The 25,379-nt window shown below is 43.4% G+C and overlaps 1 protein-coding gene across 1 annotated transcript in view; it reads right to left on the minus strand.

Moving 5' to 3' along the window:
• The window catches only part of LOC143300965 (transcription intermediary factor 1-alpha-like), a 31,286-nt gene extending 9,559 nt beyond the window's left edge, over positions 1 to 21,727 (minus strand). The window contains 6 exon segments of the mRNA XM_076614919.1: positions 74 to 830; positions 8,759 to 8,983; positions 8,985 to 9,159; positions 10,188 to 10,320; positions 11,861 to 12,115; positions 20,751 to 21,727. Coding sequence (XP_076471034.1) covers positions 74 to 830; positions 8,759 to 8,983; positions 8,985 to 9,159; positions 10,188 to 10,320; positions 11,861 to 12,115; positions 20,751 to 21,522 — 2,317 coding nt within the window. The 5' untranslated portion in view covers positions 21,523 to 21,727.
• Positions 21,728 to 25,379: the final 3,652 nt, after the last annotated feature.

Genomic DNA, 25,379 nt, shown 5'->3' on the forward strand with positions numbered 1-25,379 from the left:
TCATGCACATGTTTTTTATATATATCGTAGAACTGATTACAGTCCACACGATAGCACGCACACCACCACTCACCAGGCAGAGAGCTGAAGGAATGCTGCTGTGCCCGGTGCGGTGCCCCCAGGATCATGGTTGGTGCCGACGACATGTGCCCCGGCTCCACGGGGCGGTGGTGAAGCCTCATGGGCGTGAATGTCGGCCCTCGCCCTGCCACCATCATGGGGTGCTGGGCCGCTGCAGACTGCCCTTGCCCAAGCATGCTCCCCATCAGGCCCCCGCTCCCCTGGTTGCCAGGCAACCCCAGCTGCTGACCCCCGCTGCCCCACCCGCGGCCCGGCACCCCGGGGCCCATGCTGCCTGCACCACCACCACCCCCGGCCATGCGGCGTGACCCGGGCAGGGAGAGGGTGGGCCCTTGCGAGGTGGCCGTGTTGGTGTGGGACTGGCGGCTCATCATCATCTGCATGTACAGGCGGTCCTGGGGGGGCAGGTGGTGGGGGAGGCTGCCCTGGGAGAGGGGTGGGGGTGCCACGCCCCCTCCTCCTCCTCCCCCACCAACCACCACGTTGGCCGGGGCACCGCCTCCTCGGTACATGCTTCCCCCACCACCACCACTGCTCTGGGAACTGGAAGAGGAGGAGGAGGAGGAGGAGGTGGAGTGTGAGGAGGAGTGGGAGGGCTGGGGGCTGTTCTTCTCCGGGGGGTACTTGGAGCCGTTGACGTAGATGGCACCGATGTGGGGCAGGGAGCGGATGATGGACGGCACGTCGTGTCGGTACTGGATGTTCAGCTGGCCCTTCAGTGACTGGGGTTCCATGTGTGTGTGGTACACCTGCACACAGCCGTCATCATCAGCATCAACTTTGGAGGCAGGTGGAAAAAAAACGGCTCAGACACTTCTCTACAATAGTTTCCCTGAGGGGTCAAGGTTCGAATCCCGGTCACACTCTTTCCATCCCAAGTTTGACTGGAAAATCAAACTGAGCGTTCTCTTTCCAGGACTGGAAAATCAAACTGAGTGTTCTCTTTCCAGACTGGAAAATCAAACTGAGTGTTCTCTTTCCAGACTGGAAAATCAAACTGAGTGTCTAGTCCTTCCCTTTCTACCAAATCTGACTGGAAAATCAAACTTTTCAAAACTGAGTGTCTAGTCCTTCGGATGAGACGATAAACATCGGTGACGTGTGCAGCATGCACTTAGCGCACTGAGAAAGAACCCATGGCAACACCAAGTGTTGTCCTCTGGCAAAACCCCGTAAAAAGAAATCCACTTTGATAGTTGCAGAAATATATGTGGTGGTGGTGTGTGTGTCCATCGAGATCGATGATGACCATCGTTGTCATCCAGCTGGGGGATAGGGGGAGGGGATGCTCATGGATCTATCTGTGAGTGCGCAGATGGCTGAATAGTCCAATCTGCGCACGAAATGTTCGCTGACAGTTGGGGCAGACAAAGAGACAGGCATATCATTGTCAGGGAGCTTGTTTGTCTGTGACTTTCTGGCCTGCCTCTTCTGAACAGCTGCAGCAGTCCTGTTGGCCTTGCACAACTTGGCACCTTTGTGCACAGCATATGTATGGATGCACTCAAGGCCTAATCGTGATGGGTTATGTTGCTGCCGGGCATCAGCCCAGCAGCTGTGTAGTCAGTCGAGTACATGGATTTGTCAGAACGCAACGCCGCCTCCTTGAGAAAATGAAACGGACTTTAGACCTTGAATAATGAATATTTTGTCACACACACCTACTTTAGAGCAGCCATCAACATGAAATCAGACAGACATGTAGGTATGTATACGCAAGTATATTTGTTCATATATTCTTCCCTTTTATTTTGTTTTGTTTATTTTTTATCACTATTTTGTTTTTGCTTCTTTCTAATTCTTTTTTCTAGCCAATGAAGAAGTTCATCTGAAGAACTAATGTTAAAAAAAAAAATTTTTTTAAAAAGGAGAAAGAACAAAAATTAAAAAAACAAAACAAAAAAAAACCAAACACGTCTTTGTTCAAGTTTGGGTTTTATAGCTCAGGAAGTTGCACACATTCAACGTGAAAAAAAATACACACACACACACACACACACATATATATATATATTACAAAGAGGCCACCACTGCATCAGAGACTTTTTTTAACCAAAGAAAAGAGAAGGAATGAAAGAAATTCAGCCAAGAGACATGAAAAATAATATTTCAGAAATAACGGAAGAAAAGTCATGAATGACTGTTCTACAACGAAGAGAAAAATATCATGCACTGCCAGTTGTGTCTGGCTGTTTCATGTTTGTTTTTTTGTTTGTTTGTTTTTGGTGGGGGCGGGTTGGCTTTCGTTTTTTCTGTGGGTCCTCCAATCTATCCATCTCTTCCTTTCTTCTCACTATTTCCTTCCAACATTATTATTATTATTATTTTGGAATATGCTGCCGAGTCTGATCTAGTCTGCATTTGGTGCAGGTAGTTTTCACTACTTGTAATTAATCGTCTCTTTACTTGGGCCACAGGGCAACCTGAAAATTTGGTGGTAGGAGTGGGAGGGCAAAGGGACAAGTTGATTCTTGTTCTTTACTTAAGTTTCCCATGACAACTAGAAATTATTTGGGCATTTCTAGCCCTGCACTATGACATGGTTCACTGAGAAAGAACCAGGAATGACACCCCCCTTCTCTTCCTTTGACAATAAAAATAGTCCCTTCTCCCAACAGACATAGTATACACTGAATACAATGTTGCAGCAATGGCACAGAAACACACACAAATTCACACACACAAAAATTGTAGTATTCAGAAGTCTTGAAATACCATAATATATATATATATATATATATATATATATATATATATGAGAACTGAACGTGTGAAACAGAACCAGACCAAATGATAAGAGCAACGATCTTTGTTAATCAGCTGAACTAAAATTCTGTCATTTTTCCTCCTGAAATAATTTTTCCTTTTCACATTTCAAATACCTTCATTTCTGATTGTCTTTACAGAACTACTCTGAAATCTATTTTAATATCCTTTCGGTCATCAAGTATTAGATTAATATTTTTTTTTCTCATGGTACGAAAGTTTCAAATGAAAGAGCTTATCTACAGACATGTCTATATCAAAACCAAAACGGTATCTTGTGTTCACAGCATTTGCAGGGATCAGGTTCGACATCGGTCATTGGTCATTGACGCATTTAATTTTGAAATGACCTATTGTTTTTCAAGTTGCCAGGTCACATGACTTATTGTTTTTATGACCAGTCGGTCAACCAAAGTAACCATCTCTCTCTCTCTCTTTAACGATCACGATCGCTTTGTCGTCTGCTCCTACAGGAAATGACTATAAACTGGTTTATTAAAATACGGATCCGTGACGAAACGAAATCCGAAACGAATCTTTATCGCTGCCTTTCGCGAGCTTCGGCGAGAAGAATTGGCGTTCCCACTTTTGCATTAACCGGGTGATATTTGACCTATTGATTTTCAAAATGACCTATTGATTTTATGTTCTTCCGGTCATATGACCTATTGTCTATTGAACCCAACCTGATCTCTGCATTTGGTAAGAAGCGTGCCTGTATCCATACAGTTTTATTGTTCATACATGACAAAACTGTACACAAAATCAGGCAACCAGACAATGAACTGTGACTGAAGATAGGACCTTACAAAGTGACGTGTTGTTAATGTGCAAGTCATTCTGAGTGGACAAATGATGAGAATTCAACAAACATGTTGTTATAACGATGTGTTGTTATGAACTGGACCAATGATAACAAATTAAAATAACTTAAAATTACATAAATTATAGTGTACTTGAGCGTGGACCACAAGAATATACAAAATGTTAAAAACTGACACTCAGCTGTCACTATTACCCCTTAGCCTGCAAAGGGATTTAGCAAATAACTGAATCCTACTTGCCGGGAAATTTTCACAAAAAAACATGTAAGCGTATGTAGCCGTGTACCGAATGGTTATTCAAAAGGTACGGCACAAAAGACTTAACTAAATATGATGATTGAATGTATTAAAGGATAGACAAGAATTCCCACGCACAGGCCAGGAACATATAGAGGCCAGTCACAAATGGGTTTTCCTATTGTTTTATTTACAACAGTTATAAGAACATAAGAAAAGAACTAAGAGGAAGACATAAAAAGAGAATGTAAGAAAGAACTAAAAGAGAAGAGATAAGAAGAGAATAGGAGAGAAGAACTAAGAGAAGACATAATGAGAAGACAGTGCAGCGATACGTAACAAGATATTAGCCGTTGTAAGAACACACACGACACACAATCACACTGCCCGCGACGCAGCAAGAGAGAGAGAGAGCAGGCTCTGGTCAGATGACTGACCAGGTATGAAATGACCACTCATTACCCGCTCTGCCAATTAAGCGAACTACAAAGACAATCACATATGCTGCAAACCAGATCGTCACTAATCTGGAGAAATCTGACAATAAATGTGCTTCTTACAAGGTGTTCAGTGACAGATTTCTAGATGATTTCTGAACCCATTTACGTCGGATAAGTTGCAAAAGAAAGAGCTCAACACCTACTTTATAATGAGTATAAAATGAGGTGTTGATTATCTATGCTAAATTTATAATCTTAATTTAAGTCACCTGAACAGGGTCAGTTTTAACGAGCTCGTCGCTGAAAATTACAAACTGCGTTAAATCAGTTTAACGCAGGCGAACATAAATGGAATAGACTTAAAAGATGGAATTGTGACGATTCTGCCAGTATATAATACTTGTAGTTTACTGATCTGATAAAAGTGATATCAATTAATTACAGTGGAACAGAAACACAAGTTTCCGCTCAGCCAATGACGTACCGCGATGCGACACTGGGCGAGCTTCGAGTAGGCTGTCTGGCGAGAACAAAATGATGTAAGCAGAGTGACGTCACACAATCTGCGCGTGGGCTAGCTGCGAAAACTGTCGTCTGCTAATACAGCTTGTGCGTGAGGCAAGCTAATACAGCTTGTGCGTGAGGCAAGTTTTGGAGCAAGCATAGAGCGCTTGGTCATACGTAGAAAAAAACAAACATTCTGGATTAATTTTCTCAAATGACACAGGTAAAGTATATATTTTCTGAAAGGAAAATGAATGGACAATAAATAAAAAAAAAATAATAAAAAAATGATTTGGTATGATTAAATAAATACATATATGTGGTCCACAAGAATTTTTTTTCTCCAAAAATAAGCATTATACACACATGAACAAAATATACACAAAATATCCCAAACAATGTCTGGATCTGATCTGAAAACTGGCACACCACCATGCCCACCCCACTGTCCCTCTCCCCCTTCCCCACCTGATCTCATGTCTTGCCTCCCCTTTTCATACACTTTCATACATCTGACACCTCCCCCCCATCCCTACTCCCTCTCACAGGCCTGTCTGTCACACACACACACACACACACACTGTGTAATCTGTTCTCCCATCTATCAATGCTGTCTGCTAGGAAAATCAAACTCTGATCTGCTCCTTGGGTGAAGAGTAAGACTGCTATTACTCACCTCCCTCTTACAAACAATTGTCAGACTGCAATTCACCTTCATCTTCTTCAAGCATTCATTCTTATTTTCACTGAGCAGCGGCTAAATCCTGCGTCATGCTCACACTTGGCTTTGACAAGGTGTTGCTGTAATTTACCAGCACAGATAACGAGTTGTTGACATGCTCCAGTTAGCCAACCATATCACTTGAAAAATACATTCCTGGGTGACATAGAGGTGTTTTCGTGTTGTTGTAGGAGTCAGGGCAACCTTGGCGTAGCTAAAGTTACCAATATGATAATTCCAAAACAACATAAAAGCTTTCACAAGATGGAGATAATTAGCCACCGTTTGGGTACAGTTTTTGTTGCAGTGGTGAAGGGGTGAATCATCTGCTGTTTGAGAACGGTTTCTGTGGCAGTCTAAAGGTTAAAGTTTTGTTCTATTTTTTTCCCCTACTAAATACTAGACAAATAATTGACAAAAACCTTACAGGATGTTAGAGACCAATGACAATAATGTGCATTTTGTTAGCGTATCATAAAGAAGAATGTTAGAGACCAATGATAATAATGTGCATTTTGTTAGCGTATCATAAAGGACTGGACTGATAATGATAACAAACATGTTAGAGTGTTATTCTGAATTCCACAACAACTTACATGTTAGCATGTTACACCGAACAGAGCTGACAATAACTACAAAGTCACATCGACTCCAATACAGACAACAGCAACAGCTTTTGCCAGGCCTTTTTGCAAAGGCAGCTACAGTCCAGCATTTTGTTTAAAACATTTTACTTCTCAAGTCCTAGCAGCAAAGAAAGGAACTGACCATTCGAACGCTGGGCAAGATTTACAGCCTCCCCACCATCCCTCCTCCCTCCCAAAGCCCCTCACTCACATTTAGAGGTTGTCGTCCTTGGGCAGCTACTATCTGTCCAAATCAAGTTCAGAAAAAAAAAAAAAGAGATTTACTCTCAGAACTCTCAGAAAGGGGGTTGAAAAAAAGAAGAAAAAAAGACAATGACAGGTGAAAGTGAGAAAACACAATTCAGACAACAGACTTGTTAAAGACTAAAAGACAAATAAATGATGCATCAACACTCACAGTCAAACACAACAAAAAATATGTATGACTTGGAAAAAAAAAGGGCCTGGGGAAAAGTTGGGGAAGGGGGCGGGGGAAGATGCGCTGTCACTGTTAGATGCGCGCTGTCACTGTTAGATGTGAGGTGGGGGGAAGGGTTTGGGGAAGGGGGCGGGGCAAGATGCGCTGTCACTGTTAGATGTGAGGTGGGGGAGGGGTTTGGGGAAGGGGGCGGGGAAAGATGCGCTGTCACTGTTAGATGTGAGGTGGGGGAGGGGTTTGGGGAAGGGGGCGGGGGAAGATGCGCTGTCACTGCTAGATGTGAGGTGGGGGGAGGGGTTTGGGGAAGGGGGCGGGGGAAGATGCGCTGTCACTGTTAGATGTGAGGTGGGGGGAGGGGTTTGGGGAAGGGGGCGGGGGAAGATGCGCTGTCACTGTTAGATGTGAGGTGGGGGGAGGGGTTTGGGGAAGGGGGCGGGGGAAGATGCGCTGTCACTGTTAGATGTGAGGTGGGGGGAGGGGTTTGGGGAAGGGGGCGGGGGAAGATGCGCTGTCACTGTTAGATGTGAGGTGGGGGGAGGGGTTTGGGGAAGGGGGCGGGGGAAGATGCGCTGTCACTGTTAGATGTGAGGTGGGGGAGGGGTTTGGGGAAGGGGGCGGGGGAAGATGCGCTGTCACTGCTAGATGTGAGGTGGGGGAGGGGTTTGGGGAAGGGGGCGGGGGAAGATGCGCTGTCACTGTTAGATGTGAGGTGGGGGAGGGGTTTGGGGAAGGGGGCGGGGGAAGATGCGCTGTCACTGTTAGATGTGAGGTGGGGGAGGGGTTTGGGGAAGGGGGCGGGGGAAGATGCGCTGTCACTGTTAGATGTGAGGTGGGGGAGGGGTTTGGGGAAGGGGGCGGGGGAAGATGCGCTGTCACTGTTAGATGTGAGGTGGGGGAGGGGTTTGGGGAAGGGGGCGGGGGAAGATGCGCTGTCACTGTTAGATGTGAGGTGGGGGAGGGGTTTGGGGAAGGGGGCGGGGGAAGATGCGCTGTCACTGTTAGATGTGAGGTGGGGGAGGGGTTTGGGGAAGGGGGCGGGGGAAGATGCGCTGTCACTGCTAGATGTGAGGTGGGGGAGGGGTTTGGGGAAGGGGGCGGGGGAAGATGCGCTGTCACTGCTAGATGTGAGGTGGGGGGAGGGGTTTGGGGAAGGGGGCGGGGGAAGATGCGCTGTCACTGTTAGATGTGAGGTGGGGGAGGGGTTTGGGGAAGGGGGCGGGGGAAGATGCGCTGTCACTGTTAGATGTGAGGTGGGGAGAGGGGTTTGGGGAAGGGGGCGGGGGAAGATGCGCTGTCACTGTTAGATGTGAGGTGGGGGGAGGGGTTTGAGGAAGGGGGCGGGGGAAGATGCGCTGTCACTGCTAGATGTGAGGTGGGGGGAGGGGTTTGGGGAACGGGGCGGGGAAAGATGCGCTGTCACTGTTAGATGTGAGGTGGGGGGAGGGGTATGGGGAACGGGGCGGGGAAAGATGCGCCGTCACTGTTAGATGTGAGGTGGGGGAGGAGCAAGATGGATGCATTCTACAAAATGTCTGGTTTCCTTCTTTTTTTTATTTCTTTTTTTTTTTTTATTAACATTTTCTATAAACTGAAAATTTACCATGCACTACCATGCAAAACTAAATCTGAAGACTCAGTGGAACATGCTTTGCCAATTTTTTATTTTGCTTCTAATTTACCTTCAGACAACAGGAGAAAAAAACCGCAAAAGACTGGTTAACTCTTCTCCTCTTTAGCTGCTGATTCTTGTGCAACCCAAATTAAAAGCAACAAAAAAGAAAAGAAATAAAAATATAGCTGCTGATTCTTGTGCAACCCAAATTAAAAGCAACAAAAAAGAAAAGAAATTAAAAAATAAAAGATGAACGCAACTGAATCAGAAAACATAAATAATAAACATAAGAAGGCAACACAGACACAAAAAAAAAAAAAAGAAAAAAAGAAGAGAGGACTGAATCAGAAAACTTGAAAAAGAAAAAAAGAAAAAAAAAAAAATCATGACCAAAAAAAAATATAAAAAAATCATGTTTTCTGATTCAGTTCTTTTTGTTTGTTTGTGTGTGTGTGTGTGTGTGTGTGTGTGATGTGTTCTTAAACAAAAATTTAAACCCCCCACACACCTTCCTGCACTTGGTCTCCACGATGGTCTTGGAGTAGAGCAAGGGGAGGCCGAAGCCGTCCTCCAGGATCCCGTCCATGAAGGCGATGCAGTGGTCGAACTTGCCCACCAGGTCCCTCACGTCCCCAACCTCACGGGACAGGCGCTTGGCCGCCGCGTCCGTGAAGGAGTGCAGGGAGCTGAGCACCGACCACACGGCCGCCCGCACGGCCTTGACGATGACCTCAGGCCTGCCGCAGGATGTCCTGCTGGAGCTCACTCTTCTCCCGCTTCACCTTGCCCAGGCGCTCCTCGATCTCCGACTGGTAGCGCCGCAGCACCTCCCGCCGGTCTTTCATCAGGGACAGGCTCCCCGTCAGCTTGGCCTTGTACATGTCCGCTGCCTCTTGCAGGAACTGGTACCTGGGGAAAGAATAAAAGATGTATGTGTATGGTGTTCATAGGTAGACTTGTTTCACACACACACACAGCTTCAGGTTGTTTCATGTAGCATAAACATTTTCAGAGAGTATCTTTATAACCACCACCACCAAAAAAAGAGAAAAAAACAACCCGTCACCTTTAAAAGAGTGAATCAAGTTTTGTAACTCGAACTCGAGTCTCCTTCTGCCTCCTGTATTCATTGGCTGCAACTCCCACGTTCACGAGTATACTATGTATGAGTGGGCTTTTATATGGTGAGGGACCAATGACAACCGACCACATCCTTCAAGACTGTACGATGCATGCAGCATCCAGGAGGAAGTACTGGCCAACACCGACAGCAGTGGAAGCCAAGCTGTACAGCACCCTGGAGGAACTGCGACAGACAGCAGCCTTCATCGAGGACACTGGGCTGCTCATCTAACGGAAGGCGAACGAGGCAGAAGAATTTGAACTTGAGTCTCCTTCTGCCTCCTGTATTTATTGGCTGCAACTCCCACGTTCACGAGTATACCATGAATGAGTGGGATTTTATATGCATGACCATTTTCATTCCTCCATGTCCCTCGAAAAAGAGTATGACTGCCTAAATGGTGGGGGTAAAAAGTCATGCACGTAGAAACCCACTCATATATATATATATATATATATATATATATATATATATATATATGAGAGAATGTTGGAGTCGCAGTAAAGAAGAATAATTCCTCAATGTAAACAGCCATCTTCCTATTTCTGGGGTGTGCATACTGGGTGTGTAATGTCCATGTTTCCATAACCCATCAAACGCCAACACTGATTACTGGGATCTTAAACAAAAACGCACATCATGATCTGCAGGCACATGCACACAGAAGGGGGGGAGGGGGGGTCCAGGCACTAACAGGTCTGCACCTCTGTTGACCTGGGGGAAGAAGACAGGGAAAAAACTCCCACCCTGAACCAACCCACCAGGCACTGTGACAGGGGATCTGAACCCCAGGAGCCCCCGTAACACCACTCACTTGTGTTCCTGATGCTGCAGCAGCTGGCAGTCCCGACAGGTGAGCACCTCGCACCTCTCGCAGAACAGCGTCAGCTTCTCCTTGGGGTGCACACGACACATCATGCTCACCTCCACAGGGCCAGAACTGCTGCCTGAAAACACACAATGCAGCAGTTAGAGGACCCAACGACTCTCGACGACAGCTCTCTTGGGAGGGGTGTGAACAGAAGCGAAGGGCAGAGTGTAAAACAAACGGCTGGGCGTTAAACAAAAGTCAGGGTGTAAAACAAAAAGACGGGGCATTTAGTGAAGGGGCAGGACACAAAGCGAAAGGCGGGGAATAATCAAAGGGCGGGGCAGTCAGTGAAGGGGCAGGACATAAAGCGAAAGGCGGGGAATAATCAAAGGGCGGGGCATTTAGTGAAGGGGCAGGACATAAAGCGAAAGGCGGGGAATAATCAAAGGGCGGGGCAGTCAGTGAAGGGGCAGGACACAAAGCGAAAGGCGGGGAATAATCAAAGGGCGGGGCAGTCAGTGAAGGGGCAGGACACAAAGCGAAAGGCGGGGAATAATCAAAGGGCAGGGCAGTCAGTGAAGAGCGGGGCGCACAGCAAAGGGCGGGACATGAAGCGAAGGGTGGGGTGTAAAACAAAAGGGTGGGGCGTAAAATGAAGAGTGGAGTGTAGAGCGAAGGGGTGTGTGTGTGGGTGAAGCGATGGGTAGGGCGTAAAACAAAGGGTAGGGCATGAAACGAAGGGTGGGACATTAAACAAAAGGGCAGGGTGGAAAAGAAAAAGGGTAGGGCATTAAACAAAAAAAAGGGGAGGCAGGGCATAGAACTAAATGCAGGACATAAAGGGAAAGGTAGGATGTAAAACAAAAGGGTGGGGCATGAAGTGATGGGCAGGGTGTAAAACAAAAGGGTGTGGTAAAGTGAAGGGTGGGGTGTAAAGCAAAAGGAGGGGTGTAAAGTGAAGGGTGTGGTGTTGAGCAAAAGGTGAGGTGTGAAGTGAAGGGCGGGGCATAAAGTGAAGGGCGGGGCATAAAGCGAAGGGCGGGGTATAAAGCGAAGGGAGGGGCACAAAATAAAAGGTGGGGCGAAAAAAGCAAAGGGTGTGGTGCAAAGCAAACACTTCCTTCTTTTTCAGTGTGCCTAAGAGCATGCTGGACATGGGACCTCGGTTTATCACCTCATCATCCGAACAAACACAAGACACTCATTTTTATTTTCCTGTCAAAACTTTGGATGAGAAAGGGGCGAGACCCGAGATCCATACCCAGACCCTCACCGCCAGTCACAGTCAATGTATTGGCAGACAAGAGACTGGGATTCAAACCCAGACACTCACACCAGTCAAGGACGGGACAATGTATGGACTAGCAGATTAACTCTCTCCATACGAACGGCGAAAGAGACGACGTTAACAGCGTTTCACCCCAATTACCATCATCAAAATATTGCAAGCGGAAGGCTCTTATACTGAAGAGGTGAATGTTGACAAAGAATACCACAATTCTGACGACGGAAGCTAAAGGTTGGGTCATTCAGACACCCACTGGACATCCGAGGGGTCTGTGTAGAGGAGAAGAGAGGACTGGCCGTACTGAGCGAGTTAAGCATCTCAACCACTGTGCCACCTTCCTCCTAAGAGCTTTGGTTTTATCCACAAGCAGTCCAAGACCAAAACACACCTTTGTTGGCCAGGGCCTCCTCAATGGAGGTCAGCTGATGGTCCTTGGTCATGCGCACCCGCTTGTGGGCGGTGACGCAGTCCCCGCACAGCCAGTCGTCGCACTGCAGGCAGAAGGAGGTGGCCGGGTTGGACTCGCAGCCTGTGCACTTCTGCTCCGTGCCTTCCCCCTCCTCCGATGAGGCCGCCTGCTTGCGGATGAACACGTTGTCGATCAGGGCCTCGACGGTGAAGGGCTCTCTGCAAACTGGGCACTCTGTGGAGAACAGCAAAATTACAGATTTTAATTTAGAGTGATAACAAATTCACATGTTAAAGTGAAATCCCGTAATAAGCGTTGTCCATAAACGTGTCAATGCTGAAGGGTTAGGGTTCTCTGCACACTGGGCAACTCTGTGGAGAAAAGCAATATGACGAATTTTAATTAAGATTAATAACCAATTCACTTGTTAAAGATCCGGTGATAAAAGTTGTCGATAAACGTGTCAATGCTGAAGGGATCTCTCCACCCTGGGCACTCAGCGGACAAGCAATCCGACACTAATTCAGTAACTGTGATATAAAGTTATGGCAATTTTTTTTTTTTTTTTATGTTAAACTTACAGAAAAAAAAAACAACCCTACAATTACTGATTTTAATACACTGGTGTGATAGCAAGTTTGCATGTTAAGGATCCCGTAATCCACAGTATTCAGTAGGGGGGAGGGGGGGGGGAATTAAACATTAGTAAATATTGTAAATAAAGATTCACAGATGGCACTAAATCCATGTCAGCCATGGTATGAGGAAGAGAAAGGAAGTAAAGAAAAGGAGAAAAAAAAAAGACTTGAAAATCACCGTAAAAGAGATTTCCTTCTCCCAAGTCACATTGTGCCTCTTGAACTTAAAAGTTTTTGTTCACTTTGAGGTGGGAGGGACATTTCAAAAATAGTTCAGGAGGTCTATTCCTCCTATTCACACCAACAAAGACAACGTAAGTGCAGCACAACACCACACTGCCCACTGAAAGTTTCCGTTCACTTCTTCAAGTTCAAGCAGAGGGAATGTTTGAAGAGAATTTCAGGGACTGGGTGATGCACCAGTACACAAAGTGAACGTGACCAGGGACACGGCAGTGGGCTGGTCCGGATATATAAGGTGAAGGATCTATGAGAGTGCAGGTGAACTTAAAATTTAACTTTTAAAATGCTTCCTGGTGACTCCTATTTCAACTCCACCCCCCACCCATTTTCCCCTTCTCTGCTCATCTCACCATCTCAATCATCAATTCACTGTGTCCTGTCTTCATGTCCCTTCAGTATTCTCAACGCTGCTCAATACAGAACTTGATATTCTACACCTCCTTAAATACTGCATTTTTTCTGCTCTTTCTGTTCTCTAAACTTTTATTTCAAAATGTGTCTAAAGCTCTGTTTTTCAAAAATACGTACAGATAAACCATCAAGCTGGAGGTATTTTTTTTAAATGTGTGTGAGAGAGAAAGAGAGAGAGAGAGAGAGAGAGATATGGATAATTTATTCATTAGGCCATAGCCCCTATGAAGGGGTACACAAACATCAGTTGCGTCACATTTGTCTGAATAGACACGAAGGAAAAGAAAAAAATAATCACACGAGGCAACATTTACAGTAACAAAACATGTTATGAAGTTGCAATTTTTCTAAATCTAAATGCTTTATGCAGGAACATGAACAAATTCCTCACATCATTTTGCTGTTTTGAAGACATCAACAAACTCAACTTGAATGCACAAGGCTGTCGGTAATATTTGGATGGAATATATATTTTTCTCTCATCTCTTCAAGAACTGGACAGCTCAGCACAAAATGAACTTCGTATTCTTTTTCTCTGTGGCATAAAGGGCAACTCAAATCATTATTAGGTTTCCTGTGTCTGTAATGATGAGTTGCTAAACCAGACACACTGAACCTAAATCTTGTAGTTATAATTCTCTAATGTTTGTCCATATTTAACATTCAATACGATTTCATATCATGCAGCCCACAAAAAGTTCTATACATACAAAACCTATCACTAATCTGAACATGTTCATTCCATGCTTGCCATCTACAATCAATTAAACACTGACAAAATATTCTAACAAAATCATTTATGATACCCACACCCTGATTTAGCCACACTTCGCCAAAACCATTTTCACACAAATACATACATAAGTTACCCAATTTTTCTTTCCTCTAGCATCCAATTCAAACCGCATCTATCTTATAAGTTTTCAATGATATTCTACTTTCATCCGTCTGTATCAATCTAAGCCAATATCGTACACACTGAACAGCAGAATTTACAACTATTGGGTATATCTATTAGTTTCACCATAAGCAAGGTCATTTGGGGTACACATATCGAAAGACAAAAACTTCTTCAAAGCAAATAGATGTACACATTCACAGTAGAACGCAGCTTTGTTTAAACCCCACAACTCTGAACTATATTATACGAAGGGAAGTTCAGGGAAGTATTATTCATGAAGACAATCTTTTTATGATACACAACAATGCGTTTTTAGCCCTACTAGCGAGATCTTTGCACGCTGAAACAAAGCTTAAACGTGTGGTAAAAAATATCTCTAAATGCTTTACATTTACCACAGGCATAGCTACACTATCATAAAGCCATCTCTCCCTCACACCTAAGTATCCTCCTGAATTACAGTAATATTACCTTTTTTTTCATGTTAACCTTCAACTGAAGAGATGTTGCAAGAGAGAGAGAGAGAGAGAGGGAGGGAGGGAGGGAGGGAGGGAGAGAGGGAGGGAGGGAGGGAGGGAGGGAGGGAGAGAGAGGGAGGGAGGGAGGGAGGGAGGGAGAGATAGAGAGAGAGATTTTCAGTAGTATTACACAGCTGCGCAAGTGTGGAAAAAAGTCACTGTCATAATGACAATAATGTACTTATTTGTTATCATAGTACGTCGACTTGTTTCTACGTAATGACATCTTTGACATTACAGCATACATCCGCCTAAAACTTAACCACATTACAGCATTCACAGGTCAGTCCGTCTCAAAGACCGCACACAACCACTTTTCCAAATGGCCAAAAACCTGAGTTTTGATTTGACACAACTGTCTTTGTTTGTATGTTGTTGTTTTTTAATTAATTAATTAATTTTTATTTTTATTTATTTATTTTTTCTCAAGGCCTGACTAAGTGCATTGGGTTACGCTGCTGGCCAGCATCTGCTTGGCAGATGTGGTGTAGCGTATATGGATTTGTCCAAATGCAGTGACGCCTCCTTGAGCTACTGATACTAATAGTAGTAATACTGATACTCTTGTCAAGATCTGTCGTAGTTTTGCTTTTGATGTCACTTCCTTAACCTTGCTTATATAAAACCACACAACCTGTCCATACTGAACAAGAAAAAGAAAAAAAAAAGAAAAAAAAAAAGAGGAGGTTCGGAGGGGGTGGGGGGTGGGGGGTATAGTTTCAGAAAGTGATGTTTTATAGGATTGAAAGAAGAAACCATCCCCTGCTGGGTTTGGCAATCCCCTCGCCGACACTTGGCAAGCCGGCCAGAAAAACTGGAGCTGAGCCTCTGATACAGAGCAACAGTGCACAGGGGAAGGTCCCCCCCCCACCCCCCTCCCCCTTTCAATTCAACTGCTGATCTGGTTAACATCACATATCTGTACAGAACACAGTCAGCAAAACAACACTTATTTCAAAGATAAATCATGAAATATTTGGCATACTTTAAAAAAATTTTTTTTTTAAACAAGATACACGTGACTGTGAATGATGTGTGTTATATATATTTTTTAAATTTGCAAATAATGTGTATAAACTTATGATCTATCATGAGTAATTTCCAAAATTTCAAGACAACTGACAAGTGTACTTTGTTAGGTGATCAATTTATACTTTTTAAAAATTCCTTACAGTGAAGGTAACAACCTGAACCTTTTCAAAAACGATTGTAGCAGTGTTGGACTTTATTTTTTGACAGTGATATTGAATAAGTGCAGGTGGTTCCCGACTATTTATAATACAAATTATTGTATCATAGGGAAAGGCTGTTTTCTTTAGCTCCTGTCTTTTCCGCTTTCTGTTTGTCACTAATGTCAGTATATTTCTGCCTCCAACTTTTCTCGTACTTTAAACAGACTTTAAGATAGTTTTGACATCATCTATGCCATCTTTCGATTGGAAATAAGTCAATTCCCCTTGGCCTTCTTGTACTATTTTCTTTTTGTAGCAACATGTATTCAGTTTTATGCTTTCCCCCATGCTTTAAAGCAAAAACTTTGCCCCTCCAAGGATTCCTATCACTGTGCTGTTTTCCATGATGGCAACCAAAAAGATGCTGTCTCTTTCATGGATTCAAAACAATCACAGTATTCCACTTGCTTCTGATCAATTGATAAGATTTTAAAAACCATATCAAACCAATTTAAAGTAGGTTTTAAAATCAACCAACAAAAGGTCTCAGATATTCATAAGCAGGTACTGTTATGTAAGATGTCTTATTTTCACCTAACACTACAATTAACGATAGCACCCTCATTGTTAGTTTACAATAATATAATTATCAAAGAGTAAGCGATAAAGACTAATACCGCAATTTAAAATAAAGATTAACTTTATCTAACAATAGTAATGTTATGCAGTTTATGTTCTCACTGAATCTCAGGCTGTTGAACTGCAAACTCCACTTCAGTCATTTGTTCAGGTGTTACATGTCAAGAGTTATGTGCATTCAGCATACACTTTGTGTTCGTGCAGTACCACTGAGTTATGTGATCATGCTGATCAATACCCCACACATGTGGTGGTGGGGTGCTGGTGGGATGGGATGAAGCAGAGGGCGCAGGGTTCAAGAATTTAGGGTCGATCAATGCACTACTGACACAGTCACCGTTTCAAAGTGACCCCTAAAACTGGGGGTCCCCAGTCACCTTTGACTTTTCTAGTCGGATCACTCGGATCACTCCACTAAATTTTTCATATCGATAATTTTTTTTTTCCCCCTGTCAAAAATAAGTCATCTGCTGTACCAAATGGGAGCAACTTTTGCAACAAATTGTTCAAGGATTGGCAACTATTTCTTTCAAGAACACATAATCACTACTGCTTCTCCAGGCAAACACTAATATTAGTTATTACTTATTATTAGAAATAAAAGTAATGTTATTAAAACTCAGTTCAGCACATTGCCACAGGTGGTGAATTCTGGGACTTTATCGAGTAGTTTTGTTGAGTGTGTGTGTGTGTGTGTGTGTGTGTGTGTGTGTGTGTGTGTGTGAGAGAGAGAGAGAGAGAGAGAGAGAGAGAGAGAGAGAGAGAGAGAGAGAAAGAGAGGGAGACAGAAAGAGAAAGAGAGCTATGGCAGTATGGGTATCAGTGTGCGAGTGTGTTTGTTCATTCTTTAGTTTAACGTCTTTTCACTGTAAGTGAAATTAGACGAGGGTAGGAAAAAATCGAGGGGGGAAAAGAAATTACTGTGTACGCATGTGATTAAGTGGAAGTGTGTGTGCATGCGTGACCGCATGTGTGTGTGTGTGTGTGTGTATGAGGGAGCCAGAATGAGAAAGAGAGAGCTACGGCAGTATGGGTATCGGTGTGCATGTGCGTGCGTGCGCGCGTGTGTAGGGTGAGTTTAAATTAAATTGTTAAATTTCTTTAAAAAATCCACACTGCAAATACTGAAATAGTTCATGCACATCTGTTAACGTTTATCTGCAGACAACTGATAGGTGTTTCAACACAGCAACAACAACAAAAACAGAATGCAAGCTGAAACAAGTTCCTGACTGTCCTCTCATATTCGCACCTACGATCAAGTCATCAAGTAACACACAGTTCACAAGCTAACTGCTAAGGGTCTTGTCAGCAACCCACTGACATGTCAAGTGCCAGAAACCCACTGGACATGGAACCAGCAGGGGGAAGGTTTGACAGTTACAACACAGTACTTTGTAGCGTCATAATACTAACACCTGACAAAGTTCGTGCGTGAACATGGATATGAACGTGTGCATTTCAAATTCAGTGCACGCACACATTTCTTATATGCACGCAAGTGCTTGCATGAAAACTGGACCAATCAGCAAGATTAATTGCCATAATATACTGAATCTGAAATAGACTAATAAAGTTTAATTGCCATAATATACTGAATCTGAAATAGACTAATAAACTTTAGTGCTACATGGTAACACATTTCACCACTTGCTTCTATCAGTCCTAACTCATGGAAATTTGGGGGGGTTGTGCATGCTCATGCTTACATTTACACACACATGTATAGATCTATCAAGTGTATGCACCACACCATTAAGACATACTAATGCACTTACAATACACAGTAACAAACATCATGTTATCTGATCAGTGAATGGTAAACTACAGCAACTTGTGTCTTGCAAGGTTCCCAGGGATTTCAGGTTGTGCTATGTAAGGACCTTGTAAGGACATGTAAGGACCATTTCCTCATGTTGTAAGGACTTCATCCACAGAAGACAAATTATGTAGGAAACAGCACACTATGCATAATTGTTGCTTATTGAGTTATTCTTTTTACCTTTGATCAGCTAGTTCCTATAATCTTCTTCTGTAAGCCAATGATCCTGAAATGCACACCTTCCTGGCAGTTTGAATGGCTTGAGGCTGAGCTGACTTCAGCAAGCACAGGTAGTAGCGGACACCTACGATATCCTTTCCAAAGAAAAATATTTCCAAGCTGGAGTATTGTCTGCTGTATTAGATGAGGACCAAGAAAGAAATTCGGAAATGGTAAGAGGGTGAGTGGGTTGAGCACTGCTGCTGCATTTTTTTTTTTTTTTTTTAAATAATGGGCTTTCTCCCTTGGTTTTTTGTTGTTGTTTTTTTCTTCTCCTGAATAAGGACTTGAAAAGAACTTGGTGTAATTGTAAGCATTTGTAAGGCCTTACTTGGGAATTTCAAAATGTCAGGACTGTGAGCACCCTATGAACTCTGGTCTTGGCATTTGAGGAAATGGCAACCACCCAGTCAGAAGATCAGACAATAGGATCTAATCCACAGATATTCTAGACAGATGGGGTAAAAGCCCCGAGCAGCTTTTGCCATGGATTCACACTAGCTGTACACATGACAGGTATCCTTCACAAGCATGCCAACTTATATGTGACTACTGACCGTGAAAGCAGGCAAAAGAAGAGATCAGCTTCATGTTCATGTATTCAAACGATTATAGCAACAGGGGAAATGAGAGAAAAAATAATTAAAGTTCCAATTTCAACCCATCAACTGATTCCATTTCCATTCTGTAGTATAAACTCTCTCTCTCTCTCTCTCTGTGTGTGTGTGTGTGTGTGTGTGTGTGTGTGTGTGTGTGTGTGTGTGTGTGTGTGTGTGTGTGTGTGTGTGTGTGTGTGTGTGTGTGTGTGTGTGCGTGTGTGTGTAAACAGACTGAGCAGTTATGTGTATACGCACGAATTATGAGCATTCAAAGTCAATGATTTTTTTTAAATCAAATTTAAAAGAAACTACATGGGAACTGACATATATATGCAGTATGACTTTTAGATCTGCATTTGTGTGTGTGTGTGTGTGTGTCTATGTTTATATGTATGTGTGTGTGTGTGTGACAATATGTGTGTGTGTGTGTGTATACACACACACCCATGCATCCATTTCACTGTTAATTATCACATTTTTGGAAGTAACTGTGTGTGTTGTACCCATGCATCCATTTTACTGTTAATTATCACATTTTTGGAAGTATCTGTGCATGTTGTCTAACCACAAAATAATGCAGACATAACACCATAAAAACCAACAACTCACATACACACAACATTAAGTGATTAACAAACTTGTAACATATTGAACAGCATATCAGGTGTACACATGCACATTAAAAAAAAAAAATGTTTTATACTATTATAGGTGGCCCCATGTGACAATAGAATGAAAGACATTCAACTTTTTTTTTTTTTCAAGTATCATAACAGACGTGCTCCAAAGTTTCATTTTAAATAATGCAGTTCTAAAATTGAAAAAGCAACCTGACAAAGCTTCAATTATTTCAATCCAATATTGCATTTCTTCATGACTCAGTCCTATCTGCCTTAATTAAGATGTGTTTAATAAACGGACAGAAAAACAGACAAAAGAGAAATATAATAATAATAAATAATAACTAATCCAATTCACAGTTTCTACCTGTGTTCACAGTTTCTACCTGTGTTAATAACCTAATGAGCATGTGTGTGTCCAGGCATGCTCTATCATCTATGCATGCATGTTATTGTTAGTACTGAACATTTCACAGTGTGTGCATTTGTATGTATGCATGTATGTGCTAATTTATCTGTGTGTTGTGTATGTTTATGAGTCAGTGGGAGGATTATTCATCAATATCAGGCTGAGTATGAATTCCTTAGTTAAGTAATTTTAAATCAGAGAAATTCTTTCAACTGATTTGGTCTGCTCTATCGATCTCAAAACTGTGGAAATTTGAGCTTCAATTTGTACAATGACATCAAACACTGAGTATCATTTAGGTGTCATACAGTGGTATGTTGAAAAACTGCTAGTGAATCACTGAATGTGCTAAATCTATAAACTAATTTTGGGTTATTACATAACGTTACTGTTTACAGGTGGTCACATGTTGCAGGTAGACTTCAAAAAGCACACACACACACACACACACAGACAGGCACACACTATCCAATCACAAAAGTGTACTGTCACTGTGTCAGCACGATCTTTTCAGTTGTTACAACTGTCCATGACTAAGCATGCCACAGTGGTTACAAAATCTGGGGTTTACTCTTGATGATATGCCTGATGACAGACTACATGGATTTGGAACACAGACAACAACACAAAAAGACAGACAAGTATCGAAATGGTTGGCTCTGCACCAGCTTTACCCACCGGTGAGAGGCACAGGACTCGGGGGTGGTTCTTCCTCCTCCGCCACAGTCTCCTCCATACTCTCCTCATCCCGATTATGTTGATTTTCAGGGGGATTTTCCTCCGATGGCTGACTTTCCGACACACTGTTCTCTGTGTCTGTCTTGTCACCTTCGGCTGTGACCTCTTCGGCACTGATGGTTTTCTGTTCGTTCGCAACATTCGGATCGGTGTCGTCGGCTGTGTTCTCTTTGTCTTCACTGACACTCCTTTCGGCACATTCTTCATTAGGTGTACTGGAATTTTCCGATGGCTTTTCTGTCTGTTCTTCGCTTGTCGTTTCGATATCGGGTGACTTTTCATCGTCTTTCTTATCCTCGCCTGGTTGTTCTGGGCTCTTCGCCTGCTTAGCAGCATCTTTTGTTTCTGTGTTTTCATTGTTGTCGACAGATGTGGACTGAACGTTATCCGTTGCACTCGTATTTACTGGTACATCGTCAATTTGTTCTGTTTCGGGAACCTCGTGTTCGTTTGTGGGGGGTTCTTTTGCTTTCTCAGTGTCTTCTTTTATTTTATCAGCGTCTTCCGATTTCTGCTCTTTTGCATCTTCAGCGATTTCCAACTGTTTTTGTTCTTTTTCTTCTTTTCTTCTTTTTATTTTGTCCGCAACATCCGTTCGTCCCGAGATACAGTCCTCGCACATTGTGTGCAAACATGGTAACAGTTTTGACGATTTGTCAGGCGACGCAAGACTGCACTTGCATTTAACACAACTGTTCAAAATTTCTGCCATTGCTTTGTTTACATGCAACTATATACTCTGATCAATGCAATGCCACACGAGTTACAAGACAAAACATTCCGCACACGGGTACACAGCAACGTGCTGGCGCGAAGCCTACAGATTGATTGCTTCCCTTGAGCGGCGAAGGTGAAGGTCGACCTATCACGTGCTGGCTGAGTCTGCGTTGATGTCATGAACCTTATCTCACACGCACTCCCTGCGAAACCACGCTCAAACTTGATCTGGCGGTGTCCGGGCAACGTGGAGCGGTTTTGTTCAGGTTGAACCGGTTCTGTCTGGTTTGAACCGGTTTGGACCAGTTTTTGTAACGCGTTACAGGAAACATTTCCAAATATGGCTATCGTTATCAGCTGTCTGCTGAATAAACATGTCTGCCCCCCCACCCCCATCTTGATACAATTATGTTAATATATGCAACACAATGGCTGTTTATGATTTACACAAAGATGAGTCATCTCCTAATCTGATACTGTAGTGATAAAGTGTAAATTTAATTTGTTGATTGTATCTGATAACCCAGCAACCATATAATCATTTACAGCACACACACACACAAACAAAAAATGTTGTAAAATATATACATGTTTCATGAGTCATGTGCATGTGTGTGTGTGTGGGGGGGGGGGGGGGGGGGGTGAGCGTGTGTGTGTGTGTGTGAAGTGAGGAGCAAGGAACAGACTTTCTGAAAGCCACATCATAATATTTAAGTCAAACCGTCGTTATCATGTTCCCCGGCGATAAATAGATAATAGCATTCCCGAATACAGTCCGCCACGCCCCACCTTTAAAAAAAAAAGAAGAAGAAATGGAAAACGATAAGCAGCTTGCTCGCATTAAACGCTGTGTCAAGAGGGAAGGAAACCTTTAGCACTGTGCGTAGCTCAAACAAAATTGCTTGTCACTGGCCGGACAAAGTGTTGGCGGGCTGCCAAACCACTCCTCGCGCTCTGTGTGTCGGCAGTGTAGGCTTTGTGTCAAGGTCACTGCGTGATGGAAAATTCCACGACCACGTCAGCGGCTGCGGGGTTCTCACTCGCACGTCCACGGGCCGGTAATGTTTGAAGGCAGTCATAAATCTTTTGTTGGCAGGCGGGCGTTGCCTCAAGGGCGACCGGTTTATGCGGTGCGCAGCTGGGGCCGGCAGTGGAAAACTACCGAGCCTTTGTGTGTGGGGGGGGAGAGAAGAGAAGGAGACGGAGCCCTCTGGCGGCCATGCCATTTATCGTCGGGCTGTTGTGATAAGTGGGGCTTCGGTGTAATTCCAGCCTTTTGAAAAAGGGGGGGTTCATTAGGTGTCTCTAGAGGTTCGCAGCTGGCGAAGGAGGGGTGTGAAGTAGGTTGAGGCTTTACCAAGGAGATAAGGGAAAGATGGCGGGAAAATACGTTGTGTATTGTATCAGTAATGCGTTCACACTCGAAATCACAACATTCAATTGGGTGGATGGAAAATACGAGAAGAAGAGGGGAAAAGTAGGGCTGATAAATGCAACACACACATAATAAAAATACGCGAATGAAAATTATATGATTTGCGTCATGTATTTCAAAGAGAGAAGGGGGATTATACTTGAGTCGCGTGATGGATTTCAAGAGCGTTGGAGAAGTGGGGGTGGAGGGGGTGGGGGTCACCAACTCCGGATATTTCGTTATCTCGCAAATTATACTGATCTTGAATTACGCGCTTTAAGTAAACAGTTACGAAGTAACGGTAAACGATTATGATGGCTGTCATGATCAAGCCGGGAAGACGCATGGGGAGTAGAGATTAATAAATAAATAAATTGCTACACGTCATTCTCTTGCAGAGTCTAAAAATTGTTATCAGATGGGAAGTCGAGTTACTGCTCAATGGAAACCTTTGACCTATGAGAGCGCTGAAATCAGAGAGGCTTCTTCATCGTTCTGCCTGGATTGTGTAAAGGTTGCATAAATTTCACAGCCAGCGGGTGGGGATTGTGAACAGAAGAGTATAGTTTAAAAAGATAAATGCTTAAAAAATAAATGCTTGAAATTGCATGGAAGAGGCGGGAGCAGGGTAGGGGTGGGTGGGAAACCAACTCGATCTTCCCTTCACTGCTAGCCCCACCCCCAGAACAATTCCCACTAAATCCCAATCAATCATAGAGGGTTTTTTTTTTCTTGCTGGGGCTGCTACATGCTGTATCCTGTAGGTCTAAGTAATGAGAAGAAGGGGAGGGGGTCCGGGCGGGGGGGGGCGGGGGGGGGGAGAAGTCGAATACCATTAGACTTATGATTCATGAAGAAGAACACGCTTGCTATTTTGTCACCCATACAAGTTGATATGAGTTCATAAAGAGCTGTAGAGCTACAGAGAAACTCAGTGATTGAGGACACTGAGACTCAGTGATCGCACGCACACACACACACACAGAGTATAGTAGTGAGAACAAAACGCGGAGACTGACCTGCGAACGGGAATAGACCAACTGATTCCCGCCAGACCTACTGTATCATAATTTAATTTTTTTAAATTTTATTGTATTGTACTGTATCGTTACATCAGTATCTTATCGTACAGTATCGTATCGCTTCTTATCATATTGTATTGTAGCTGGTGTATCGTATTGTATGGGATTTCGTTGGTATGGTATCGAATCGTATTGTATCGTATAATATCATATTGTACAGTATTGTATTTCGTTCCACTGATTGCATTAAATTTATTGCACTGTGTCATTTTTTAGCGGTTCGGTAACTAACATATTTTTTCCCTCCTGTTATGAAGATCTTGTGGTTCTTGTGAGCAGGAGCTTTTTTGTAACACGGCACCACGTTCTGTTATGTTGTTGTTGGTTCAAACAGTATTTTATGTGGAACATGTCACAATACATATATCGATGAACAGGACAACATGAAAATCTTATATAAAGTCCTGTCCTGATACATGTACATACTGAATATGTGACGGATGTCTTCATAACTAGAAGTTAAGACGTGATCATACATGAGTTTTGAACAAAACGAAGCTGAGATAATTATAAATAAAGTGAAGAAAATGAATAATAAACGTATGATGGAGAAAGAAGTCAATAGAGAAAGAGAAGTATCAACGCTGGGGCACAAGCACAGAAAGACTGAACTTGGCCGACAAAGTTGCTGTTCTTATCTTCTTACGTATGCTTGTTGATTTGTTAGCTGGACCCTTGGACCCTCGATCTTTTTTCAAGTTACCCAGGCCCTGTAGCCTATTATCACGAGGCCACTGTTCTACCTGTAACACCAACGATAGACAACTTAATTCAGATGGTGCCAACGTTATAATTATCGCATCAGTGATTTTTCCCGCGATCTCCCAGGTCAACATGTGCAGACCTGCTTGTGCCTGAACCTCCTTCGTGTGTATACGCAAGCAGAAGATTAAATACCCACGTTAAAGATGATCAGTGTAATCCATGTCAGCGGCGTTCGGTGGATTATGATACCAAGAACATACCCAGTATGCACACCTCCGAAAACGGAGTATGCTTGCCTACATGGAGGGGTAAAAACGGTCATACACGTAAAAGCCCACTCGTGTACGTACGAGTGAACGTGGGAGTAGCGACCCATGAACGAACAAGAAGAAGAATACTCGTAGAGCGGAATATAGTCATTTTCTTCATGAAATGGTTGTTATTATTGTCACCACCCTTGTCATTTTCGAGCAAATCTGCACTTGCTGCAAGTGCGGCGACGACCTAACCCTTCAGAGGAATTATCAGGGCTGTAGTAAGGCTAAAGATGCTGTTGTAAGTGGGCCTCACGGGAGAAGAAGAAGCGAAGGGTGATCAACTCCTGTTTGACGTCATTATTGATTGTAGCCCTGTTTGACGTCATTATCGATC

This window comes from Babylonia areolata, chromosome 27 (assembly GCF_041734735.1).
Source record: "Babylonia areolata isolate BAREFJ2019XMU chromosome 27, ASM4173473v1, whole genome shotgun sequence".
NCBI lineage: Eukaryota > Metazoa > Mollusca > Gastropoda > Neogastropoda > Buccinidae > Babylonia > Babylonia areolata.